The 21,108-nt window shown below is 33.7% G+C and overlaps 2 protein-coding genes and 1 non-coding gene across 5 annotated transcripts; 2 read left to right on the forward strand and 1 right to left on the reverse strand.

Moving 5' to 3' along the window:
* On the forward strand, positions 4,989-13,981 carry LOC109718389 (chaperone protein ClpB3, mitochondrial). Of its 2 annotated transcripts, none has more exons than XM_020244609.1 (10): positions 4,989-5,260; positions 5,724-5,942; positions 6,305-6,542; positions 7,130-7,325; positions 7,666-7,720; positions 8,540-8,690; positions 9,835-10,143; positions 11,138-11,403; positions 11,561-12,490; positions 13,351-13,981. In XM_020244609.1, exons 1-10 carry the CDS (start codon positions 5,174-5,176, stop codon positions 13,651-13,653), a joined length of 2,754 nt encoding a protein of 917 aa, XP_020100198.1. In that variant the 5' UTR covers positions 4,989-5,173; the 3' UTR covers positions 13,654-13,981. The 2 variants fall into 2 exon arrangements, with proteins under 2 accessions (XP_020100198.1, XP_020100199.1); XM_020244610.1 differs by having other exon boundaries at positions 4,989-5,186.
* On the forward strand, positions 15,301-15,382 carry TRNAS-AGA. Its single transcript has one exon. It is a non-coding gene; the product is annotated as a tRNA-Ser (tRNA).
* Positions 18,401-21,079, reverse strand: LOC109718103 (probable purine permease 5). 2 transcript variants are annotated; one of them, XM_020244126.1, is made up of 2 exons: positions 20,904-21,079; positions 18,401-19,689 (listed from the first exon to the last, which is right to left on the reverse strand). In XM_020244126.1, the coding sequence occupies exons 1-2, from the start codon at positions 21,040-21,042 to the stop codon at positions 18,635-18,637; spliced, it is 1,194 nt and encodes a 397-aa protein (XP_020099715.1). In that variant the 5' UTR covers positions 21,043-21,079; the 3' UTR covers positions 18,401-18,634. The 2 variants fall into 2 exon arrangements, with proteins under 2 accessions (XP_020099715.1, XP_020099714.1); XM_020244125.1 differs by having other exon boundaries at positions 18,401-19,710.

Consider the following 21,108-nt stretch of genomic DNA (forward strand, 5'->3'; position numbering starts at 1 on the left):
GAAATAATTCTATTTATTTTTAAAGCTTAAAGATAGTGATCGATTCACTATCTTCATAACTTTTTACTAAAACGATGAATCATTCTTGAAGATTATTTATTTTTTTAGATTGTCGAGATTATATGTGATTTGTTAAAATTTTTACATAGTTATTAGGGTTATATATAGAAAATAGAAAAAAGTGAGTATATTAGGATTATAGATGAATTATTAAAACTTTTATTTGATTGTTAGGATTGTATGAATAGATTATTAGAATTTTTTTAAGTTGCTAAGATTATATGCAATTTATTGAAATTTTTATATGGTTGTTATAATTATTTTAAAAAATAGAAAAAAATATATGTATATTAAGGAAGACAGTAAATTATTCGCCACTTTTGTAGAAAATTAAGAAGGCAGTGAATCGTTAACAATCTTTATAAAGATGGTTAATAATTCACCGTCTTTAAGAGTAAATTTCACTGTGGCAAAAGGAGAACTAGTTTGCCAAAATTTTATTTCATAGGATTATTTACTCAATTAGAAAATTATAGGATCATTTTGAAAAGAAGTCTTTGATTTTTTTGGGCATGTTTGGTTCGCCAAAGTGTACTATTGAAAGTAATACTTTTAGAAAGTGACGTCTTATCGGTTGTTTGGTTTACGAAAGTGAATATAAAAGTCACTTTACGAAAGTGAGCTGATAAAGTGAGTTATAACTAAATCTCACTTTTTTGACTTCGGCTCAAAAAATTCGAAAGTCACCGAAAATGGAGAGCTTAGTTAAGAGGTTATATTTGGTCTTAACTTTAATACTTAAATTTATTTTTAAAGTTTAATATTACTTTAAATTTGAATTAAAATTATGATTACATTTTGAATTTTATTTGTTAATTAAAATTCAACATAAAATTTTAAATTCAAATTTATGACTTTTTAAATTTAAATTTTAAATTTTATTTTTATTTAAATTTGAATTCTAGAATTTAAATTTAAATTTTAAATTTTAAATTTTAATTAAATTATTTTTAGTTAAGAACTTCAATTTGAAATTTGAACTCAAATTGTTCCAAGTATAAATTCAAATTATTGACTGAAATTCAAATTTTAAATTTTAAATTTTAAATTAAAATTCAAATTCAAATTTAAATTTAAATTTGTTATTTACATTTAACTTCAATAATAAGTTTTAGTCTGAATTTGGATTCAAATTATGAATTCAAATGTTCGATTCGAATTGTGATTTAAACTCATATTTTAATTTAAATTTAAATATTAATTTAAATTGTGAATTTATATTTGAATTCAGAATTTAAGATCAAAGAGTAAATTAATATATGATTCAAATTATAAATTCAAATTTGAATAAATGTTCTAATTTTTGTGTTGAACTTTTATTTTAAAATTTAATTTCAATTATAAGTTATAACTTAAATTTTAAATTCAAATTGTAAATTAAATTTATGTCTTAAATTTTAATTATAAATTCAACTCAGATTTAAGTTTAAATTTAAATTTTAAAATATAACTTTGAATTCTAAATATTAATTTAAATTTAAATTTTAATTTAAATTGCAAGTATAAGTCGTTTGTTTACATTTTTACCTTTTTATATATAATTTAATAATAAAAAAATATAAAATTATAGTTTTAATTTTTTACTTTATAGCAACCAAACAATCGAACTGAAAAGTCACTTTTATAAAAGTCACTTTTTCCACTTCGCCGACTTTTGAGTTACCAAACATGCCCTTTACGAAAGTAGTGGAAAGACAAATATTTAGGAGTTTGATTTGCATGGAGATGCAAAGAGAACTTCTAGAATGCATGAATTATATTACTGATGTGTGTCTCCATTGGATTATTTTTTTAAAATTCATCCATTCTGTTATAGTTATTAAAAAAATATAAAAATGTATAATTAGACACTTATTAATGATATAATATAAATATTACATAGTAGACTTTCTCATATGCAAATGAGGCGGATGTGGGAGAATGAGAGGCCACCTTTGCTCTATGGGATGAATTCGAAACGAGTTAATTTTAATTCTGGTTTTGATCTCATTTATCATTTTATTCAAAACAGATTGAAACGAAAATAAAATTTTAGCAGATCAAAGCGAATCTAAAGAAGAAAGTGATCTCTCGCCTCCCTCTCCATTTATTTTACGAATAGAGGCGAATTCAGAGAATTAATTTTAATTTTACTTTTGGCTCCTATTTACCTCTGCATTCGCAGACTTTTAACATATCGAAACAAATCAAAGGAACCTTCATCCGACCATCGAATCTATGAAGATAAAGGTTTATAAACTAAAGTTGTGTGGTGAGAAAAGAATTATATCTTTAAATTTAATTTTTAGAAGGCTATATTTGAAATTTAAGTTCTTGAAGGGCCTTTTTGAAAGAAAAGCTTTGCATCAGTAGGGATGTCAATGGGCACGAATACCTAAAATTTTATTTGAATTTGAATCCCAACAAAGTGGATTTATACAATACTAAATGAATATAGTAAATATTAAAAATGAAAATCCAATATATATTGGATTTGCATATGAATTTTAACTATATCTGACACGAACCCAAACCTGAACCCGAACCCGACCCGAGTCTAAATTGATTTTATATTATATATCTCTTTGAAGTTCTAAAGTTATATTTGAATTTATATTTTAAAAATTTAAATTTTATATAATATATTTTGAAATATTGTAAAGAGAAATAATTATTTCGGATTCGAATATATATATATATAGAGAGAGAGAGAGAGAGTCCGGCTACTATATTATTAATAGCACGAAGCACTTTGTGCTACCAAGTTTTCCGCCATTAGATCTACCTTTTTGATCATTTTCACCTGTTAGATCATACTGTTCAACCAACTACCCACTTAACCCTAGGGGGCCCACATCATCCTAACCGCACATCTCTTAATCCAATGGCCAAAAATTTGGTAGCACCAATAACTTAGTGCTATTAATAGTGAATTACCCTAGTTCTATATATATATATAGAGAGAGAGAGAGAGTTGAGCTAAAATACTATCGATAGCAAACGGGCTCCGTTGCCACCCATTTGTTTTCGATGATGGAGTATCCAAATCGACAATCGGCACCGTTGAACATGATCTATACAACTTGAAATGTTTAGAAATCAAATTTTAAATCTTTTCAACATCATTTGCCTAATGATCAAAGGGTTTCAAAATTTGTAATTTTAATAGTCGATATGAGGCGTTTTCTTGTTTAACGGCATAAAGATATCCAAATCAATTGAATTTTTGTTAGAAAATTCTTTAAACTATTTAAAATAAGATCTATACTCTTGATCTTGATTACAAGACTCCTATAATCATTTTTTAAAGAATATTCATTTTCAGCCGTTCATTTTTGTGTCCACTCGATGTATAAGAGAACAATGTCGAAAATATATGAAATTTGATTTCTAAACACTTCAAGTGGTATAGATCATGTTCAGACGGGCCGATCGTCAGGAAATTTATAAGATTTTGGATGGGCTCCATCATCGAGAAACAATGGGTGGGCAACGGAGGCTGTTCGCTATCGATTAGTATTCTAGCTCAACTCTGCTCTTCTCTCTATAGATAGAGAGAGATGAGAGAGAGTTGGACTGGCGGAGAGGAGAGAGTTGGATTGGGCTACTATTAGTACCAACAAGCTCGAATAAATAATTCATAAAAGAAACCCACTTGTTGCTACTAATTTTTAGCCTTGTGGATGCAGCTCTTTTTCATTATTTCTAAGCGCATTGATAATACTATAACCCAGTGGAGACATCAACCCTAGGTGGAGCACGTCAACTCACCGAGCTGATTATCGATCCTGACCCTATAATTTTTCATTCAATGGGTTAAAAAACTTGATAAGCCAAAAAAAGCGTTTTACTATTATAGTATTCCACCCTAATTCTATATATATATTACAGTTGAATTATTACGTGCGAATGCACGTAATATTATTATAATTTATTCAAAATCAATATAAATTCTGTATATTATATATATCCAATTACAATAACTATTATATATTTATTATGAGATATTTTTAACAAATTTAATTATAACTATTCAGTAGGGAATCATTATTTTATTTTCTTTTTGGATTCCGTCTGTCATTACTTGTCGGAATTTCTATACGTTTTTTATATATAGTATAGATCTATGGATATATGAAATAGATATGGAGATATTTTTAAAACAAATTGATTATAAATCATTCATAAGATTGAATTTATAAATGATATGAATACTATTTTTTAAGTAGATGATCATAACGTCAATTTTTTTTGAAGATATTTTTAACAAATTTAATTAATAATTATCGTAGAGAATATTATTTTATTGCTTTTTGGTTCCGTTTGTCATTAATTGTCGGAATTTCCTAATAAACGCTTTTATATATATGATATATATATATATATTTGATATATATTTAATATTTATATTTTAAAAATTTTAGATTTATATTAATATATTTTGACAATATTATAAGAGAGAAATTAGTTATTTTGGATTCAAATTTTTCGGATTCAAATTTTAAAATTTTGGTCGGGATTCAGGTTTGGAATATAAATTTATAAAATTTGTTGGATTCAGATTCGGCATTCAGCAATGATAGAAGGTTCAAGTCCGAAATTTTTTTAAGGATAAAATAAATGGAATTGTACTTATCGCATTGAAAATTTTTTTCATGCAGGGAACCAACAGGCCCTAAGCATGAGAACATCACCGCATCACCGTCACGGTGCATACCAGCGTGGCCTTCAGATTCCTGTGTAAGCAATTCCGAACGTTCTCTCACCTTCGACAACCTTCTCCTTTTTTAATTTTTTTTTTAAATTTCTCATATTTTTAATTACCTCTATAAAATCTACCCTTATCATAAAACCCTCACCTCTGGAAATTTCTCTCTGCCCCCTCAAGCCACGCTCTTTGCCGAACAATGTCGCGGCTACGGCCGAGGCGCGGCTCGCTAAAGGTCGCTCCGCGCGCGCCTCCTCCGCCGGTGCGTCGTCGTCGTCGGCGGCGGCGGCGGCGGTAGCGCGCCGCCCCTACTCCGCCCGTGCCCTTCCCCCCCTCGCGCTTTCGCAGCCGCTCTTCGGCGGCGGCGCCGCCGCTCCGCTTGGTCTCCTGTTCGGAGTTGGAGATCGCGTTTGGCCTCTTACGTATATGGGGCGATTGGGTAAGGAACCCCTCCTCGCTCGGCAATTCCACTCCACCACCCCTTCTCAGTATAGCACCGGAACCTCTTCGCAGGTACCAATTTTGTATGTATATATGGCGATTAGATCGAAAGGTGTGGCTTTTTTCATGGTAATAGGTCATTATTTGTTGATTAGTAGTGTATCCTACTGTTAATTTTGTTGGGATGCTCTATTTTCTGTGTAATTTTTTTGTAACAGGGAACAAAATGCCTTTTCTTGTGGTCCCATTTACTATTTTACAAAAGTTATTTCAGAAATTACTCTCTGCACCTCGAGTATAAATACACATCATACGCCATAATCGTAAAATTTATTATGAAGGTTTCAAAAATCAAAATCTAATTTGTTGGATGTGTTTAATTGTAGTCAGGAGGCCTACATATCAAAAATCATAAATTTTGAATATCAATTTCATAGCTAATTGAATGACATGTTTTTCTTTTGCCTTTTTATTATTATTTCTTGTTAAGATCAGACATAAGAATTGGATGCGTCTTTTGTTTTTACACTGCTAGATCAACCAAGGAGAATTCACGGAGATGGCATGGGAGGGGATTATTGGTGCCGTAGATGCAGCACGAATGTGTAAGCAGCAAGTAGTGGAATCTGAGCATTTGATGAAAGCCCTTCTAGAGCAAAAAGACGGGTTGGCTCGGAGAATATTTACGAAGGCTGGAATTGACAATACAACAATTTTGCAAACTACGGACGAATTTATTTCATCGCAACCTAAGGTAATATTTATTTTTCAATTTAATGTTAGCAGGTTAGCAGCTAGTAGTAATCTGTAAGAAATTTGTAATTGGGCTTTTACATATGCAAATGTGTACACTGAAGTTTCTTGTATACCCCTTAAAAGTACAGTTTCTTAACCAAAATACTCCTTTTGTAAAGCTCGAGAGTTATCCAATTCATCGTAGGATGCTGGTTCTGTATTAAAAAACGTTTACAAAAGATTGGGGTCTTTATTACTGCAAGATTACATGCATAAAAACCAATTTTTAAAGGGGCGTGAAATTCAGATTTTGCAGTGATGTATAAGCTAGGGCATTTACATGTAAAATATCTGATTTGTAATCTTTTGTTACTCTGGCAGATTGTTGGCGACACAAGTGGACCTATAGTTGGGTCAAGTCTCGTTACAATTTTGGAGAATGCGAAGAAGTACAGAAAAGAGTTTGGTGACGACTTTGTGTCAGTGGAGCATCTCTTGCTTGCTTTTACTTCAGATAAAAGATTTGGGCAGCAGTTATTGAAGAAGCTCCAACTTGGTGAGAAGGAGCTTAAGGAAGCTGTTTCAGCCGTACGGGGAAGTCAACGAGTAACTGATCAAAGTATGGCACCAGAATTTATAATTTTTGCACCTCACTCTTATAGAAATATAAAGCTAGTAGAAGTATCCACTAAGTTTTTGTGCATATTATATATCTATGCATATATGCATACGTGCACATGCAAATAACTTATGTATGCATATATGAAGTGTGGGCGATAATGGGTGGAGCTATTTATGTCGTTGTTAAATCTTTTGCTTACTATTCAAAACGGTTTTCTCCTACATTACTTAATATCTGGAATAACAAAACTATCCAAATTGAAGTTTCTTATTCCTAGTATAAATATTTAATATCACAGTGAATGTTGTTGGTCTTCTGTAGGGTTTTCAGTACAAGTAATCCAGCCCTGAAGGAAATTTGACATGCTACATGTAGTTTAACTTATCTGCTAACGATCACATATCTTCTGACACTATAATATACATTTCAATACTCCACTATTCCATGCATATTTGCTTAACTGCTCGTTTGATGGTGTGGTTTGCTTTGTCTTCACCACATTGACAGAGCTATTTTTTATCATTGTTTTAGCGGGCTATGAAATTATGAGGCTGAATTTGCATTCTGCCTTTTCTTGCTATTAGATCCCGAGGGAAAATATCAGGCGCTAGAGAAGTATGGAAATGACTTGACTGAATTAGCTAGGCGTGGCAAACTCGACCCTGTCATAGGACGTGATGATGAAATACGTCGTTGCATTCAGATACTGTGTAGGAGAACGAAGAACAATCCCGTTATTATTGGTGAACCAGGTGTTGGGAAAACTGCTATTGCTGAAGGGTATTATTGATGTCTCTATATTATTTATTTTTTTGGGGGTTGGGGGCGGTGGGGGATTTTGCAAAGACAGTTCAGCTTTTCATTGTTTTTGCAACTTGGGTCCAACAATTTTTATTCTTGTATTTTGGATCAAAATCTTTTTTCATAGTCTGAAAAGTCTGTACTTGCCGACATTGTTTTGTACTTCTGTACACTTCGACCCATGAAAAGATATTTTGGCTCAAAGATGCAAAAAAGAGTGAAAAGAACTGGACCAAATTAGTAAGTCGAGAAATTTGCGTTTATTTGTCCACTTGCACATCTCATGGCATCTAATAACTTGGTTGTTATTATTTTGCAGATTAGCTCAAAGAATTGTGCGAGGAGATGTTCCTGAACCTTTATTTAATAGGAAGGTACTCTGTCTCTCTCTCTCTCTCTCTCTCTCTCTCTCTTTTACATCTTTAATTTTTTTTTTGCTTTTTCTGTCTGATTTGTAGTCTGGTTAATAGTTATCATATTCATTCCATGATTGCCTAATGATTGGGGTCTATGAGCAGCATCGTCAATTCTTGGTCTTGTAATTTCACCTACATGCTAGATCACGTGTGATAAGACGCTACTTTGTTGTTTGTATTATACTTTTTCAGATTATTTGAAGTATGGATCTGGCTTTCTATCTAATGAGGAGGGATCAACTACCTATCTTTTTGATTCCTTCTTTTTAATTTAGGACTTTGCATTATAATCTTTGGTTGGCTAAAACTGGCTTATGTAAGGCCTCTATGGTTAATTCATAATTTTGAGATTACAGTGAGACTTTTATTTATAATGGGATAGATGTGTAGCTAATTGGTTCTAAGTGCATGTCGCTAGGATTTGGAAGAAGAGATCAAAGAATTAAATGCCTATTTGAGATTTTGGGATGCCTTCTACAGTAGCTTCTCTATTCCATAAGCATTAGCCAAACATTGGCAAAGAAATTTTGGAGGTTTTGATGTGGTCAGTAGATGATATGATCTTTAGTAACTTCCAAGGCAGAAGCTCCAATTTGAAGCTTTTGCTTTCTATTTCATAAGAATTTACCTCTATCTGCCCCTCTGAGTGTATAGACTAAATTGGCATTTCTGACCTAGTCAAAGGAATGGAATAAGGTTTCATTTTCTTACCATGATAGAGGAATAACTTGTAATCTTTACATGGAATTAATACTTCCGTGAACTCTTTTTGCACAGCTCATCTCATTGGATATGGGATCACTTCTTGCCGGGGCTAAATTCCGCGGTGATTTTGAGGAAAGACTGAAGGCTGTTCTGAAGGAAGTAACTGCCTCCAATGGACAAATTATATTATTTATTGATGAGATCCACACTGTGGTTGGTGCAGGTTTGTATTTTGTTGAGGTTGCACTTGAATATTGTTTACATTTATTATCATGCTTCTGTTTCTGTTTTCAGGGAAATAATTATTAACTGTAACAGTAGGATTTTAAATGTGCTAATATCTTTGTTCTAGAACATATGAGATTTTCTATTTGTGGCAGTGGGTGCTTTTTTTTTTTTTTGGTCACAGAAATGCTTCTATCATGGTACATAACAAAATTGAAACTTCGGATAATAGCCAGTAGAGAAACTTCCATAATCAGGAAAATGCAACTTAACATTGTAGACTTGACGTTTTCAAACTGTGCTTGATTCTTTAAGAAGAGTAACTACTCGTTTCTATCTTTTGAACACCATTGACATAGATAGCATTTAAAATTTATGTTTAGCACACAACATTGTCCAAGCCTTTGAAGGTTAATATTATTCCTCTAGTCGGTAGAGTTATTTTTTTGGTGGCTATTCTTGTGGACTTTTTGAGTTGATGGCAAAATTAATAATTTTCTCCTAATATAATGTTATAATCACAATTATTTGTCATATTATTGCTATTTTCTGGCAATTATTGCTCATTCCTTTTAAAAACCAAACCAACCATCGTCTCTTCATGCGGAGAGACGTTTTCACTGCTTGAATCCTCACTGCCTATTGTGTAATGAAGAGCTTATCCAGAAATGGGCTACTGTCACTCCTCTGTTTGCACTAGCTCAAAATTGGACAGAGAATTTTAAAGTTAAATTGTGTTGTTCCTTTCCTACCATTATTTGCCTTGTCAAATACCATGGGTCATTGGTAATTTGATTTTTTCTTATGTTCTTACTTAAAATCAATATCATTTTGGAGACGAGTGACTCAACCCGGACCCACCTGCCCGCCTTCTCCAAATAGGCACCCAAAAGACAGGAGGAACGTAAACCTGCCATGGGGTCAAACCTAGAGAAGATAACTTATACTGTTTACATTTTGGAGTTGTTCTAGTTTGATACCTCATCATAAAGTCCTTGGAATCCTTACTAGAGATCCTTCAACTCCTAAGTTCTTTCTTACCATGTGCGGTTACTGTCAAGAATGTAACCAATTTGCACATCATTTGGTTTTTGGATGAAGCTATTTATCTCTAAAACTTTTATCTCTTTTTCTCTCTTTAGGAGCTACTGGTGGTGCTTTGGATGCGGGGAACTTGCTAAAACCAATGTTAGGTCGAGGAGAGCTCCGCTGTATTGGGGCGACCACATTAAATGAGTACAGGAAATATATTGAAAAGGACGCTGCTTTAGAGCGGAGGTTTCAGCAGGTTTATTGTGGCCAGCCGTCAGTCGAAGACACCATCTCCATTCTGCGAGGCCTTCGTGAGCGTTATGAGTTGCACCATGGTGTTAAGATATCGGATAGTGCTCTTGTGGCCGCAGCAGTTCTGTCGGATCGGTATATCACTGAACGCTTCTTGCCCGACAAAGGTATGAAAACCTAACTTATGGATTGTGCAAAATGTCCATTTACATATATTCCCTTGTGAAATCTGGAGTTTCCAAAAATGCTCCTCAAAAGTGCCATTTATAACAAAAATACTGTTATTTTAAATTGGGAACGGTCGTATTAGGATTATATATATATATATATATATATATATATATATATATATATATATATATATATATATATATATATATATATATATATATATATATATATTGTGAGAATAAGCTGCATGTGTTGGAGGAGTTTTCCTAAGAACATATGGATAATTTCAGAATTTGCAATGATTTAAAGGTAAATAGATAATTTACCGTGTGTGGCGTGTTTTATAGGCATTTTACATGTATTCAGTATTCCTACGAAGTTGGTAATTGAAGATGGCACTTGTGTTAAAAGTATAAGGCTGTAAATGTGCGAAATAACTTTTCTTAAGGGCATGTATAAATAGACTTTGCACAGATGCATACGCCTATGTTTCTTCTTTAAAAACTGGCAGCTAATATGCATGCCTTTGGAATCAAAATTTTTGTAATCGAATTTTTATAGCTTATATTATTGTAATGGTTTGCTCTTAAAATTATATGACACTTGGCCATTGAGAATGGGCCATTGTTGTCTGAATTACTGGAGCACTTTCAAATATAATCATCAACATCTTTAAGCGGTGATTGAGATGAAAGAATGGTGTACGGGACTATAATTCATATTTGGCAGCATAAAGGGGAAGGGAAAATGACCCTCAAAATATGTTGGAGGAATACATTTGAGTATGTTGTGCGTTCCTGTAAGGGATAATGGTAAATTTATAAGGATATAGAGTGTTGATGTATTTGTTTTCAAAATTTATGAGGATAGATGCGCTTATAAACTACTTTAGAGGATAAAATATGTAATTATACTCTTTTGTACATGCATTTGTGCATTCTTGCCTGTATGTATAAAAAGAATTGCTTTGACAGCTTTTTGTTCTTGTAGCCATTGATCTTGTTGATGAGGCTGCGGCAAAGCTTAAAATGGAGATAACATCAAAGCCTATTGAGTTGGATGAGGTAGACAGAGCAATCTTGAAGTTGGAGATGGAGAAACTCTCATTGAAAAAGGACACCGATAAGGCCGCCAAAGAACGCCTAAGCAAGATAGAGGCCGATCTAACAGCTCTCAAGCAAAAGCAGAGAGAGCTTTCTGAGCACTGGGAGTATGAAAAATCCCTGATGACAAAAATTAAATCAATCAAAGAGGAGGTAAAAACTTTTCCAGCTTTGATAGAAGTGTTTTTTATGGGATTAAATGCAACAAATCATTGATCGAACTTGAGGACTTAATTTACAAGTAATCCATTTACTAATATTTTCTGAACCTTTATAAATTCTCACTTTTTAGTCTACATATATATTCTAGATCGATCGAGTTAACGTGGAAATGGAGGCTGCTGAACGAGCGTATGATTTGGATCGGGCGGCTGAGCTCAAGTACGGAACGCTAATGTCGTTGCGGAAGCAACTCGAAGAGGCTGAGAAGAAACTTGCAGAATTCCAGCAATCGGGCCGTTCAATGCTCCGGGAAGAGGTCACCGACCTCGACATTGCAGAAATCGTTAGCAAGTGGACGGGCATTCCCATCTCAAGCCTTCAACAATCTGAAAGGGACAAATTGGTAATGTTAGAAGACGTTCTTCATAAGAGGGTAGTAGGTCAAGACATCGCGGTTAAGTCTGTGGCCGATGCCATCCGCCGATCTAGGGCCGGATTATCAGACCCGAACCGCCCGATCGCGAGCTTCATGTTCATGGGCCCCACGGGGGTTGGGAAGACCGAGCTCGCAAAAACCCTAGCTGGATATCTTTTCAATACCGAAAATGCACTTGTTAGGATTGATATGAGCGAATACATGGAAAAGCATGCTGTTTCCCGATTGGTTGGTGCGCCGCCCGGCTATGTTGGTTATGAGGAAGGGGGCCAATTAACTGAAGCAGTTCGACGAAGGCCTTACTCTGTCGTTCTCTTTGATGAAATCGAGAAGGCTCATCCTGATGTGTTCAATATTCTTTTGCAACTGTTGGATGATGGAAGAATAACTGATTCTCAGGGAAGGACAGTTAGTTTTACTAACTGTGTTATTATAATGACGTCGAATGTTGGGTCGCACTTAATTTTGGAGACTCTTCGGAATACGGTGGATACCAAGGAAGTTGTCTATGAGATAATGAAGAAGCAGGTTGTCGACCTCGCTAGGCAAACTTTCCGACCAGAGTTCTTAAACAGAGTGGATGAATATATTGTTTTCCAGCCGCTCGACACTAAAGAAATCAACCGTATTGTGGAAATACAGGTATATTCTTCACTTTCTTATTTTTCCTAACATAGTTTAATATTCATAGATATATATTTTTTTGGCTCTTCTGAACATAGAGTAAGCTGTCTGCTCGAAGTTTCAAATTCCGTGATATTTTTACTGGAAAGCTATATTCGTTGTTCTGTTCAAAAAAAGCTTCTTTATTGACCACAGGGTAAATTACACTTTCTTTTTTGGTCCTCAAACTATGAGGTGTGTGATATTTTAGTCCTCGAACTTTAATTCGTTGCAACTTTTGGCTCGAATTATGAGACGCTTGACACTTTAGTCCTCAAACCTTAATTAGTCGCAATTTCAGCTCGAAATATGAGGCATGTGGCATTTTAGTCCTCAAACTTTCTAAATTGTACTAATATCTTAGTTAATGATGCTACAAAAATTAAGATACTATATCACTTCGATATTATTAATTTATCAGTGCGTATTCAAGAAAAATTTAGTTGTCACACTAGATTGCAATAATTCAGAAAGTTCGAGGATTAAAGTGTCGCATCTTTTATACATCGAGCTAGAAATTGCAACGAACCTCTAGTTTGAGGACCGAAAGTGTAATTTACCCTTGATCATAAGATCTTTTGTTCGAAATCTACTTCATTGACCGTAACAGCTGTAACAGCTGTTGCTCGTTGTATTGTGTTTTCTTTTCGAGTTGGTGCATATTGCTAAATAAACTAGTTCAGAGCTTTTGCTTTGGGAGGAAGCTAAAATGAGCTTTGGGCGACTTATCTGCTGTTTCTTCTTTGCTTTTCTTTCTATCAATTTCACCTCGTGATCTTTTTTTTCCTTTGTTTTTTCCATGTTACTAATACTGAAAAATATGAACACCATTTCTGCAGCTGGCTCGTGTGAAAGAGAGGATGAAGCAAAAGAAGATCAACCTCCAGTACACGCCAGAAGCAGTCGAGCTTCTAGGGCTTCTTGGGTTCGACCCGAACTTCGGGGCCCGACCTGTTAAGCGCGTGATTCAACAGATGGTCGAAAATGTGATGGCCCTCAACGTTCTCAAGGGAGAGTTCAAGGAGGACGACACGGTTATTGTGGATGCTCTCTCTCCTTCGGCGAAGGACCTTCCACCCCACAAGAGGCTTGTCATTAAGAAGATCGAAAGCGCTCCCGAGGCTTTGGTCGCCAATGATTAGATAAAGAGTGTTTATAACTCGTCTAATGCGGATAAACCTCGAATATATCATGATTCGCACTTTGACCCCTCATAATAATAAAAAAAAATTTACAAACAATCCCTAAATTTATATATTATATATATAGCACTTTACAAGGGCAAAGAGCAAATTATGATGTTTCCGGGGTAGAAGCACCTTTTGTAATTATGATGTTTTTTATTTTTATTTTTTACTCTAATTAGAATTTTGTGCTTTAATGTAGAGAAGCAACTTCTGGGTCCCTGAAACTACTGAAATTAATAAAACCGCATCAAGTTACTGATAAGAAGCTATGATTTGATAGAAATTTATAATTGCGAACTTAAATGGTTTGTGTATTTTGAGGTGTGCCTTGTTTTGCTGATCTTCTTCTGTTGATGACCTGCATTCAGGAATTTAGGGCCTGTTTGTTTCGAGGGAAGCGGGTGGAAGTGGGACGGGAAAAGTGATTTTCGGTAAAAATTGATCATTTTTGCTGTTTGATTCATCGTAATTTTATTACGCCCGAAAGTCCAGTTCATCTAAAATAATGAATTTGACTTCGTCCTTCCATGGGCGAAGTTAATTCCGGTGAAATGAAAAAAATGCAAGAATAGATTAATGTGTTAGGGTTATCTCTTCTAAAATATGATCAAATTTGATTAGGTAAGCTTTAATATATTTTTTGTTTAATTTGTATATTTAGAAAATGATGAAAAATAAATTTGTTAAATGTTAATAATTTTTTAACTTTAGAATTTTATTTGTTGCATTATTATAATTTATATGCAAACAAATAATATAATTTTTTAAAATTTATTTTATAATTATACATATATATAATTATATACATATATAATTATATTAATTTTTTATTTATTATAATTTATTATTCACTATAAGTTACAAAATACAATAATATCGCTTTGGAAGTAAGTATACCGGGGGTGAAGAGCTACACTTTTTATATCATCTACTTTCTACCAAACAAACAACATAACTCGCAGAATTGCACTTTCACAGTTAGAAACAAACAGCAGAAGTGAACTAATTTTCACCCCAACTCCACTTCAACTCAAAATCCACTTCCACCCCAAATCTACTTACGTTGAAACAAACATGCCCAGTGGATGGAAGCAACTCACAATCATTTTGTAGCAAAGTGTTTACGATTCAAAATTTTTTTATATTATACCCGTTAAGTATAATATAATTTTAAATTTTTATATATTATACCCGTTAAGTATAATATAATTTTAAAATTTTAATATAATACCCGTTAAGTATAATTTTAATTATTTTTATTCTAACTAGCAATTTACTGATATGCTATTATACCCGTTAAGTATAATATAATTTTAAAAATTTTGTAGCTATGATTTGATAGAAATCTGAATCTTTTCCAACTTTTAGATTTAAAATTTAAAAATATAATTTTAAATTTTTTATATATTATAAAATGGAAAGCAGATTGGGGTTAGGTCAGGTATAAAATAATTTTGTTTATCCATAACTGAAACCATACTCGTTTAATCCAAGTCCGTTCGGGTTCGGATTTGAACAATATCTTAAATATCCAAACCCGTTAAGTATTTTATTTTAATTAATTAAATAATTAAATATTATTTGACATTTGTTTATTAAATTGTGGTCGTGCCGGAGTGGTTATCGGGTATGACTAGAAATCATATGGGCTTTGCTCGCGCAGGTTCGAATCCTGCCGACCACGTTTTTATTATTTTTTAATTTGAAATTTTCTATAATTTAAAATATAAATTTTATTTATGTTATTTATATTTTCATAATTTAAATAATGTATTTATTTTATATTTTTTATATTTTTCATTCATAATTTAAATAATAGTATATGTTGGAAATAATAATCCAAACTTAATTAAAATATAGTTATAGATAAGTTTAAATCTTTTATTTGATAATGGTTAGGATTTGTAATTATCCCAAATAAAATTAGATTTATCATCTGTTATGATTTAATGGCTATATATATTTAGGTATGGATTAATTAGATGAATAAGCCACAATAGACATGGCTGCATAGGTGTTGCTCAGAATGTAATTAATTATTTTTTATTAATAAAGTATTAGTTTAGGTATCTTCTCTCTCCTCCAATATCTCTTCTCCATATTATTTTGTTTTATTTTAGATCTTGGGTTATATAATCGGTATTAACACAAATACCAGTTCTAACAATTGGTATCAGAGCAAATTGCGCTTTCTAATAAGTGGATGAAGCTGTTTTTGAGAGATTATCGAATGCCAAAACAGCCAAAGAGAGCCGGAAAGTACAATCCGACTTATAAACCAGCTGACAGCATATTTGAAAAGAATATAGATCTAATGTACCGGATAGCTACGTCAAAGTCAAGCGACTTGTAGCTGATCAACGAGGTGACGTTCAAGTGAAACCAAAGCGAAGGAATTGCTTTGAAGAAATTGGCTTCCGAACAACACACGACAGCAGGTGATTGTGACGCTTGACGAAAAAAGAGCAAGGAGAGCCCGTGAAGAGATCCAAGCAGACTTGACCAGATAACCAGAAGGGCTAGGTAAGCAAGCCGAAGTATAGAAAATTCGGCGAAATCTCGATGAATTAAGAATGTCATCCAAACAGAAAGGTACAAGCCCGAAACCTAATTTTCGGATTTTCAAATTTCGTTATGGATTTAGATGATTGGTTTATTCAACCTAATTTACCAAAGTTCGATGGAACGAACTTTAAACGGTGGAAAATCATTATTCGATATTTTTTAGAATCCCAAGATTTGTGGGATGTAGTGGAGAATATAAATTATGAAAAAGAATTTGGTAAAGAAGAATTTTGAAAAAGAGATAGAGAAGCTCTATCATATATTCTTCAAACAGTGGATCTATCGTTGGTTGGAAAAATTTCAACAATAAAGACGGCACGAGAAGCGTGGAGAACGCTATTGAAAATTGGAGGAGAAGATTTGCAGGAAGAGAATGAAATTCAAGAAGAAGAAGAAATTCAACCCAATAGTGAAGATACTGAAGCCCCAATTTGCAAAGAAATTTGGAAAGAAAAGTCTAATCAAAATCATGAAGAATATCAAGTTTGTGAAGAGTATCTTGATGATCAAAACGGTGCAACTCAAATCGATGAGAAAGTTCACAATGATAATATGATTTTTATTGATGAAAAAATTATGCAGCAAAGTAGGGAGGAAATTTATCATTATTTTGATGTGATCGAAGATGCAAATCACAAATTAAACTTACGAAAGCAGAAAGCACGTGAAAATTCACACGATAAAATCACGTTTCCAACAGTATAAATCTAAATAACGGGTTTTGACCAACATTTCCTTTTTTTAATCTCAATTTCCATATTTTTCATAAGTTAAATATATTTTCCACAATTTTTATAACTTTTTATTTTATTTCCATTTTTCTTTCATAGTTCAAATAACTTTATAAATCGACATAGTGGGATTTCCCCAAAATTTCTTAATTTTATTTCCATACCTTTTCATAATTTAAACAACGTTTTCTATTTTAATGTCCCGCATTTTTTATAATTTAAATATAATATAAATAGAAATAATGGTTTTTCCCCAAAATTTCTTTTTTTTTTACTTTAATTTGCTTTCAGATAATGTTCATCAATTGGGCTTCTTTCACATCTTTTACTACTTTTTCTTTTTTGGCATTTTAAAATTGGATACTCACATCAAATTACAATCAGGAGTATTTTGTATTTTAATTTTTTTGGCTCCATGGTATTATAAAATTACTAAATTTATTTCAAAAAGAATCAAAATCATAATGCATACTATAACTTATCACTTTATTACTATTCAAAATGTTTAAATTTACCTTTTATTTCCCAAAATATCCTTCTAAACTCCAAATTTCATTGGTAAATCCTAGAGGATAAGGGTATATTTGAAATAATTTTTTATAAATATAAAAGGTATTTTGGTAGACCAGAAGTAAATTAGATGTTTTTCAAATTTTAAAGAACATATTAAATATTATTCCTATAAGAAGAGTGTACAATGGTTTTAGCAAGTTCAAAGAACCAAGTTTTGTGTTTGTTTACCAAGCCCTTCTTTGTTTTTTCTACTATATATTGAAATATTTAGAACTTGAGTTTCTGTTAAAATATTAGAAAAGGAGACACAAAAAACATTGCGAAGGCCCATCACTTAAAGAGATGCATTGATTTTTTTTTTTTTTCTTTCTTTCTTTGATTTTAAAAGATGGAGTGATTGTTTATGCGGCCCATTAAACAGACTATGTGTTTCATTCATTCAGCAAATGATAAAAAACTGAGGCAATGAGTCGTGTAAGACATAGGGGAAAAGGACAAAAAAAATAAAAAAATAGAAAAGAACAATAAAAGAAAAGGAAAACGAGCGGAGGAAAAGAACGTCTCAATTACCCAAACGTGTCATTCAGTATTACAGAATTCAACCTACTCTCGCCCAAAATTTTAGATTTATCTTACAATGTTCCTAGCGCAAGTGATAAATGACTTAATGATTGATATTCGAGGTTTCAAGTTCGAAATCTAATATCTTCACATTATCAGCTAAATTTATTTTTAGAAAAAATGATGAAACGGATAACATGCTGTCTTTCTCTCTTTCAAAAAAAAAAAAAAAAGAACTCATGAAATTAAATACATAACAATCTTCATCAACCCATATCAACACACATTATGTCTCACAACTGCAATAACAAGCATATAATAATATGTATTGCTGGAGCATAAGTTGATATTTTCTCTATTTTCTTTCTCATTTGATTTCCGCAGTTGTACAATTGCTCATCAACTAGCTCTTCACTCGCACAAAAGCGAAAATAACTCAACACCCCTCTCTTCTATGACCTAAAATATTCCGATAATTTTTCGGAGGGTATTCGAGTCATCTGACTTTTCCTGTAATCGATCCACCGCCCGACGGTCGATCGTAACAAATTACAAATTACATATTATTAGGAGGGTTTATTTGCAGATGAGTGGCCAACAATATATGAACCAAAACCCCAAACTGTGATGACCAGAGACAAGATCTTAAACCCACTCATGGGATCCTGAAACAACACCACTGCTGCAATGCTGGTCAGTGGCACCCTGACTGCATTCAGCACACCTGCAAAGACTGTAGAAGCCAAGAACAGCACCCCTGTGCCCCCCAGCACCCCCAGCTGAAATGTAACTGCTGCCCAGAAAAGCACTTGCGCATACGAACTCCCCCCGCGCGCAAACCTTTCCGCCTCCGACCGCATCTCCGCGAAGCCCTTCTGCACGACAAGCCCCAAAGTTGTGAATGCGAAAGCCGCAAACGAAACCATGACCTGCTGCTCCAATACCACATGAAAAGACCTCCTCCCGAGCACTTTTATAAAAACTAGCTCCGATAGCGCGAAGATCAGGCCGTGCAGGGCCGAGCCGAGGATGTCCCACACGAACCCGAGAGTGTACTGCTTGTCGGTGATCCCCTCGTAGCGGTCCGATCTCGCATCGAGGGCTATGACGACCACGCCGGCGGTGATGATCACGATCGCGTTTACGGAAGCGAGGTTGATCCTGTTCTTGACAATGAAGTACCCGAAGAGGGAGGAGAACACTAGCGACGAAGCCGCGAGGAGCGAAGCGGTGGACGCGGGGAGGTAAGCGTAAGCCCACGCGAACATGAGATTGTCGGCGGCGCTGAGGAAGCCGAGGAGGATGTACCAAGCCAGCAGCTTAAGCGAAAGCGGAGTCGGCGAAATTCGATTCGCGAAATAGGCGGGAATCAAGAAGAGTGCAGTCAGCGGCCACCCTGCGACCGCAGCCCACGAAATGATCCATTTGCTCTGCCCGCCGTCGGAGTAGTAGAGGCGAGACAGGAGGCTCGACGCGGGAAATGCTGTCAGCATTGCCGCGCTGCTGAGAACAAGGAGGATGCGGTAGGAGACTGGTTTCCTCCGGAATGTTTCCAACACCGAGGAAGTGAGTTCGGTTATCTTTTCGCATAGCGAGGAAGCAGCAGAAGCAGCAGAAGAATCTGAGACAACGCCGGTGGATCCTGATTTAGAACAATGCGCGGCATAGTTTGATCATGGTATTGCATATAAGGTACAAATGAGTACGTCATTTGTGCTTTAAAAAGTACGGAGGCTTCTGTATTTCAAGTTGTTTTCGATTGACGGAACATCTGATTTGACGCTCGACTTTTTTAAATCTACACTATTAGAACTACTTTTGAAATTAAATTTTATAATTTTTTAACATCATTTATCGAGTGATCAAAGAGTCTAAAAAATGACTATTTCAATGGCTGATACAACGGTGTAGAATAATACAAATTAGGTGAAATTTTACTTAAAAAATTCTGCTTACGATCAAGAGAAAGATTGATTCTTCCAATTTGAAATTATCTTTTATCACAATTTTTATAATATTTTTATTTTTAATCATTCATTTTGAAGCTACTTGTTCACTAGACAAACGAAGATAAAAAAATTATGAAATTTGATTTTTAGATAATTCCAACACTATAGATTATATCTAATAGAGCTGATCGCCGAATCGAATGTTCTATCATCGAAAACAACTTGAAAGTACGAACGCCTTTATTCTTTTAAAAGCATAGTAGTTTAGCTCCGTATAAATAATCAATAATTGTACCATAATTTGGGACATCCATAATAAATATCAAAAACTCAAAAGAAATAGTTGGATTATATAGCAAGGAAAAAGAGAATAGTGTCTAGAAGTTGCAATAATTGTTGTTTTATTTTTTTTTTTTTTTGACAACCCGCACCGAATCCGACTCGTTGACATCCCTACTGTCTGGATTGTTAGGCCCTTAATTTTTTTTTTAAGTTTTTTGTTTTCCCTCCTCTGGGAAAGGTTTAAGAAGCAGTGTTCATGTAATATGACATGAGTGAGAGAACAGAGATAATAGAAATAACAAATGATGGCAAAATGACAATTTTATTTTTTTTTTAGAAAAAAACCAGTAAACTGACAGATTATTAAAATTTAAATAAAAATTATTTGATACATAAAATTTGAAAATTTGTGAGGGGACAAATCCTTAATTTCACTAGCACATAAATCAAGGTTTTGTGCTGTGATACCAACAATTCATTACCAAAACCCATCAATTAGATGAGCCCAAATCATCAAAACTACTCATAATAGAGATCTAAAAGCATGAGAGAGAGAGAGAGAGAGAGAGAGAGAGAGAGAATGTAGTGAGAGAGATTATGGAACCTTGAGGTTGGATTTGGTTGTGTGGTGCATCTTCTTCTTTATTATCCATTGAAGTGGTGTGAGGCACTTGAGGAGGAGGAATGTGAAGCAAGGGAAAGGGGAGAATAAATAATAAATAATAAATAATAAATAAAAACATAATTTGTGCACCCTCATCAATGTGTATGAGAACATTTTTTTAGTTGAAAAAAGTGCAGAAACCCTT

The sequence above is a fragment of the Ananas comosus genome, linkage group 12, assembly GCF_001540865.1.
Source record: "Ananas comosus cultivar F153 linkage group 12, ASM154086v1, whole genome shotgun sequence".
NCBI classification, from domain to species: domain Eukaryota; kingdom Viridiplantae; phylum Streptophyta; class Magnoliopsida; order Poales; family Bromeliaceae; genus Ananas; species Ananas comosus.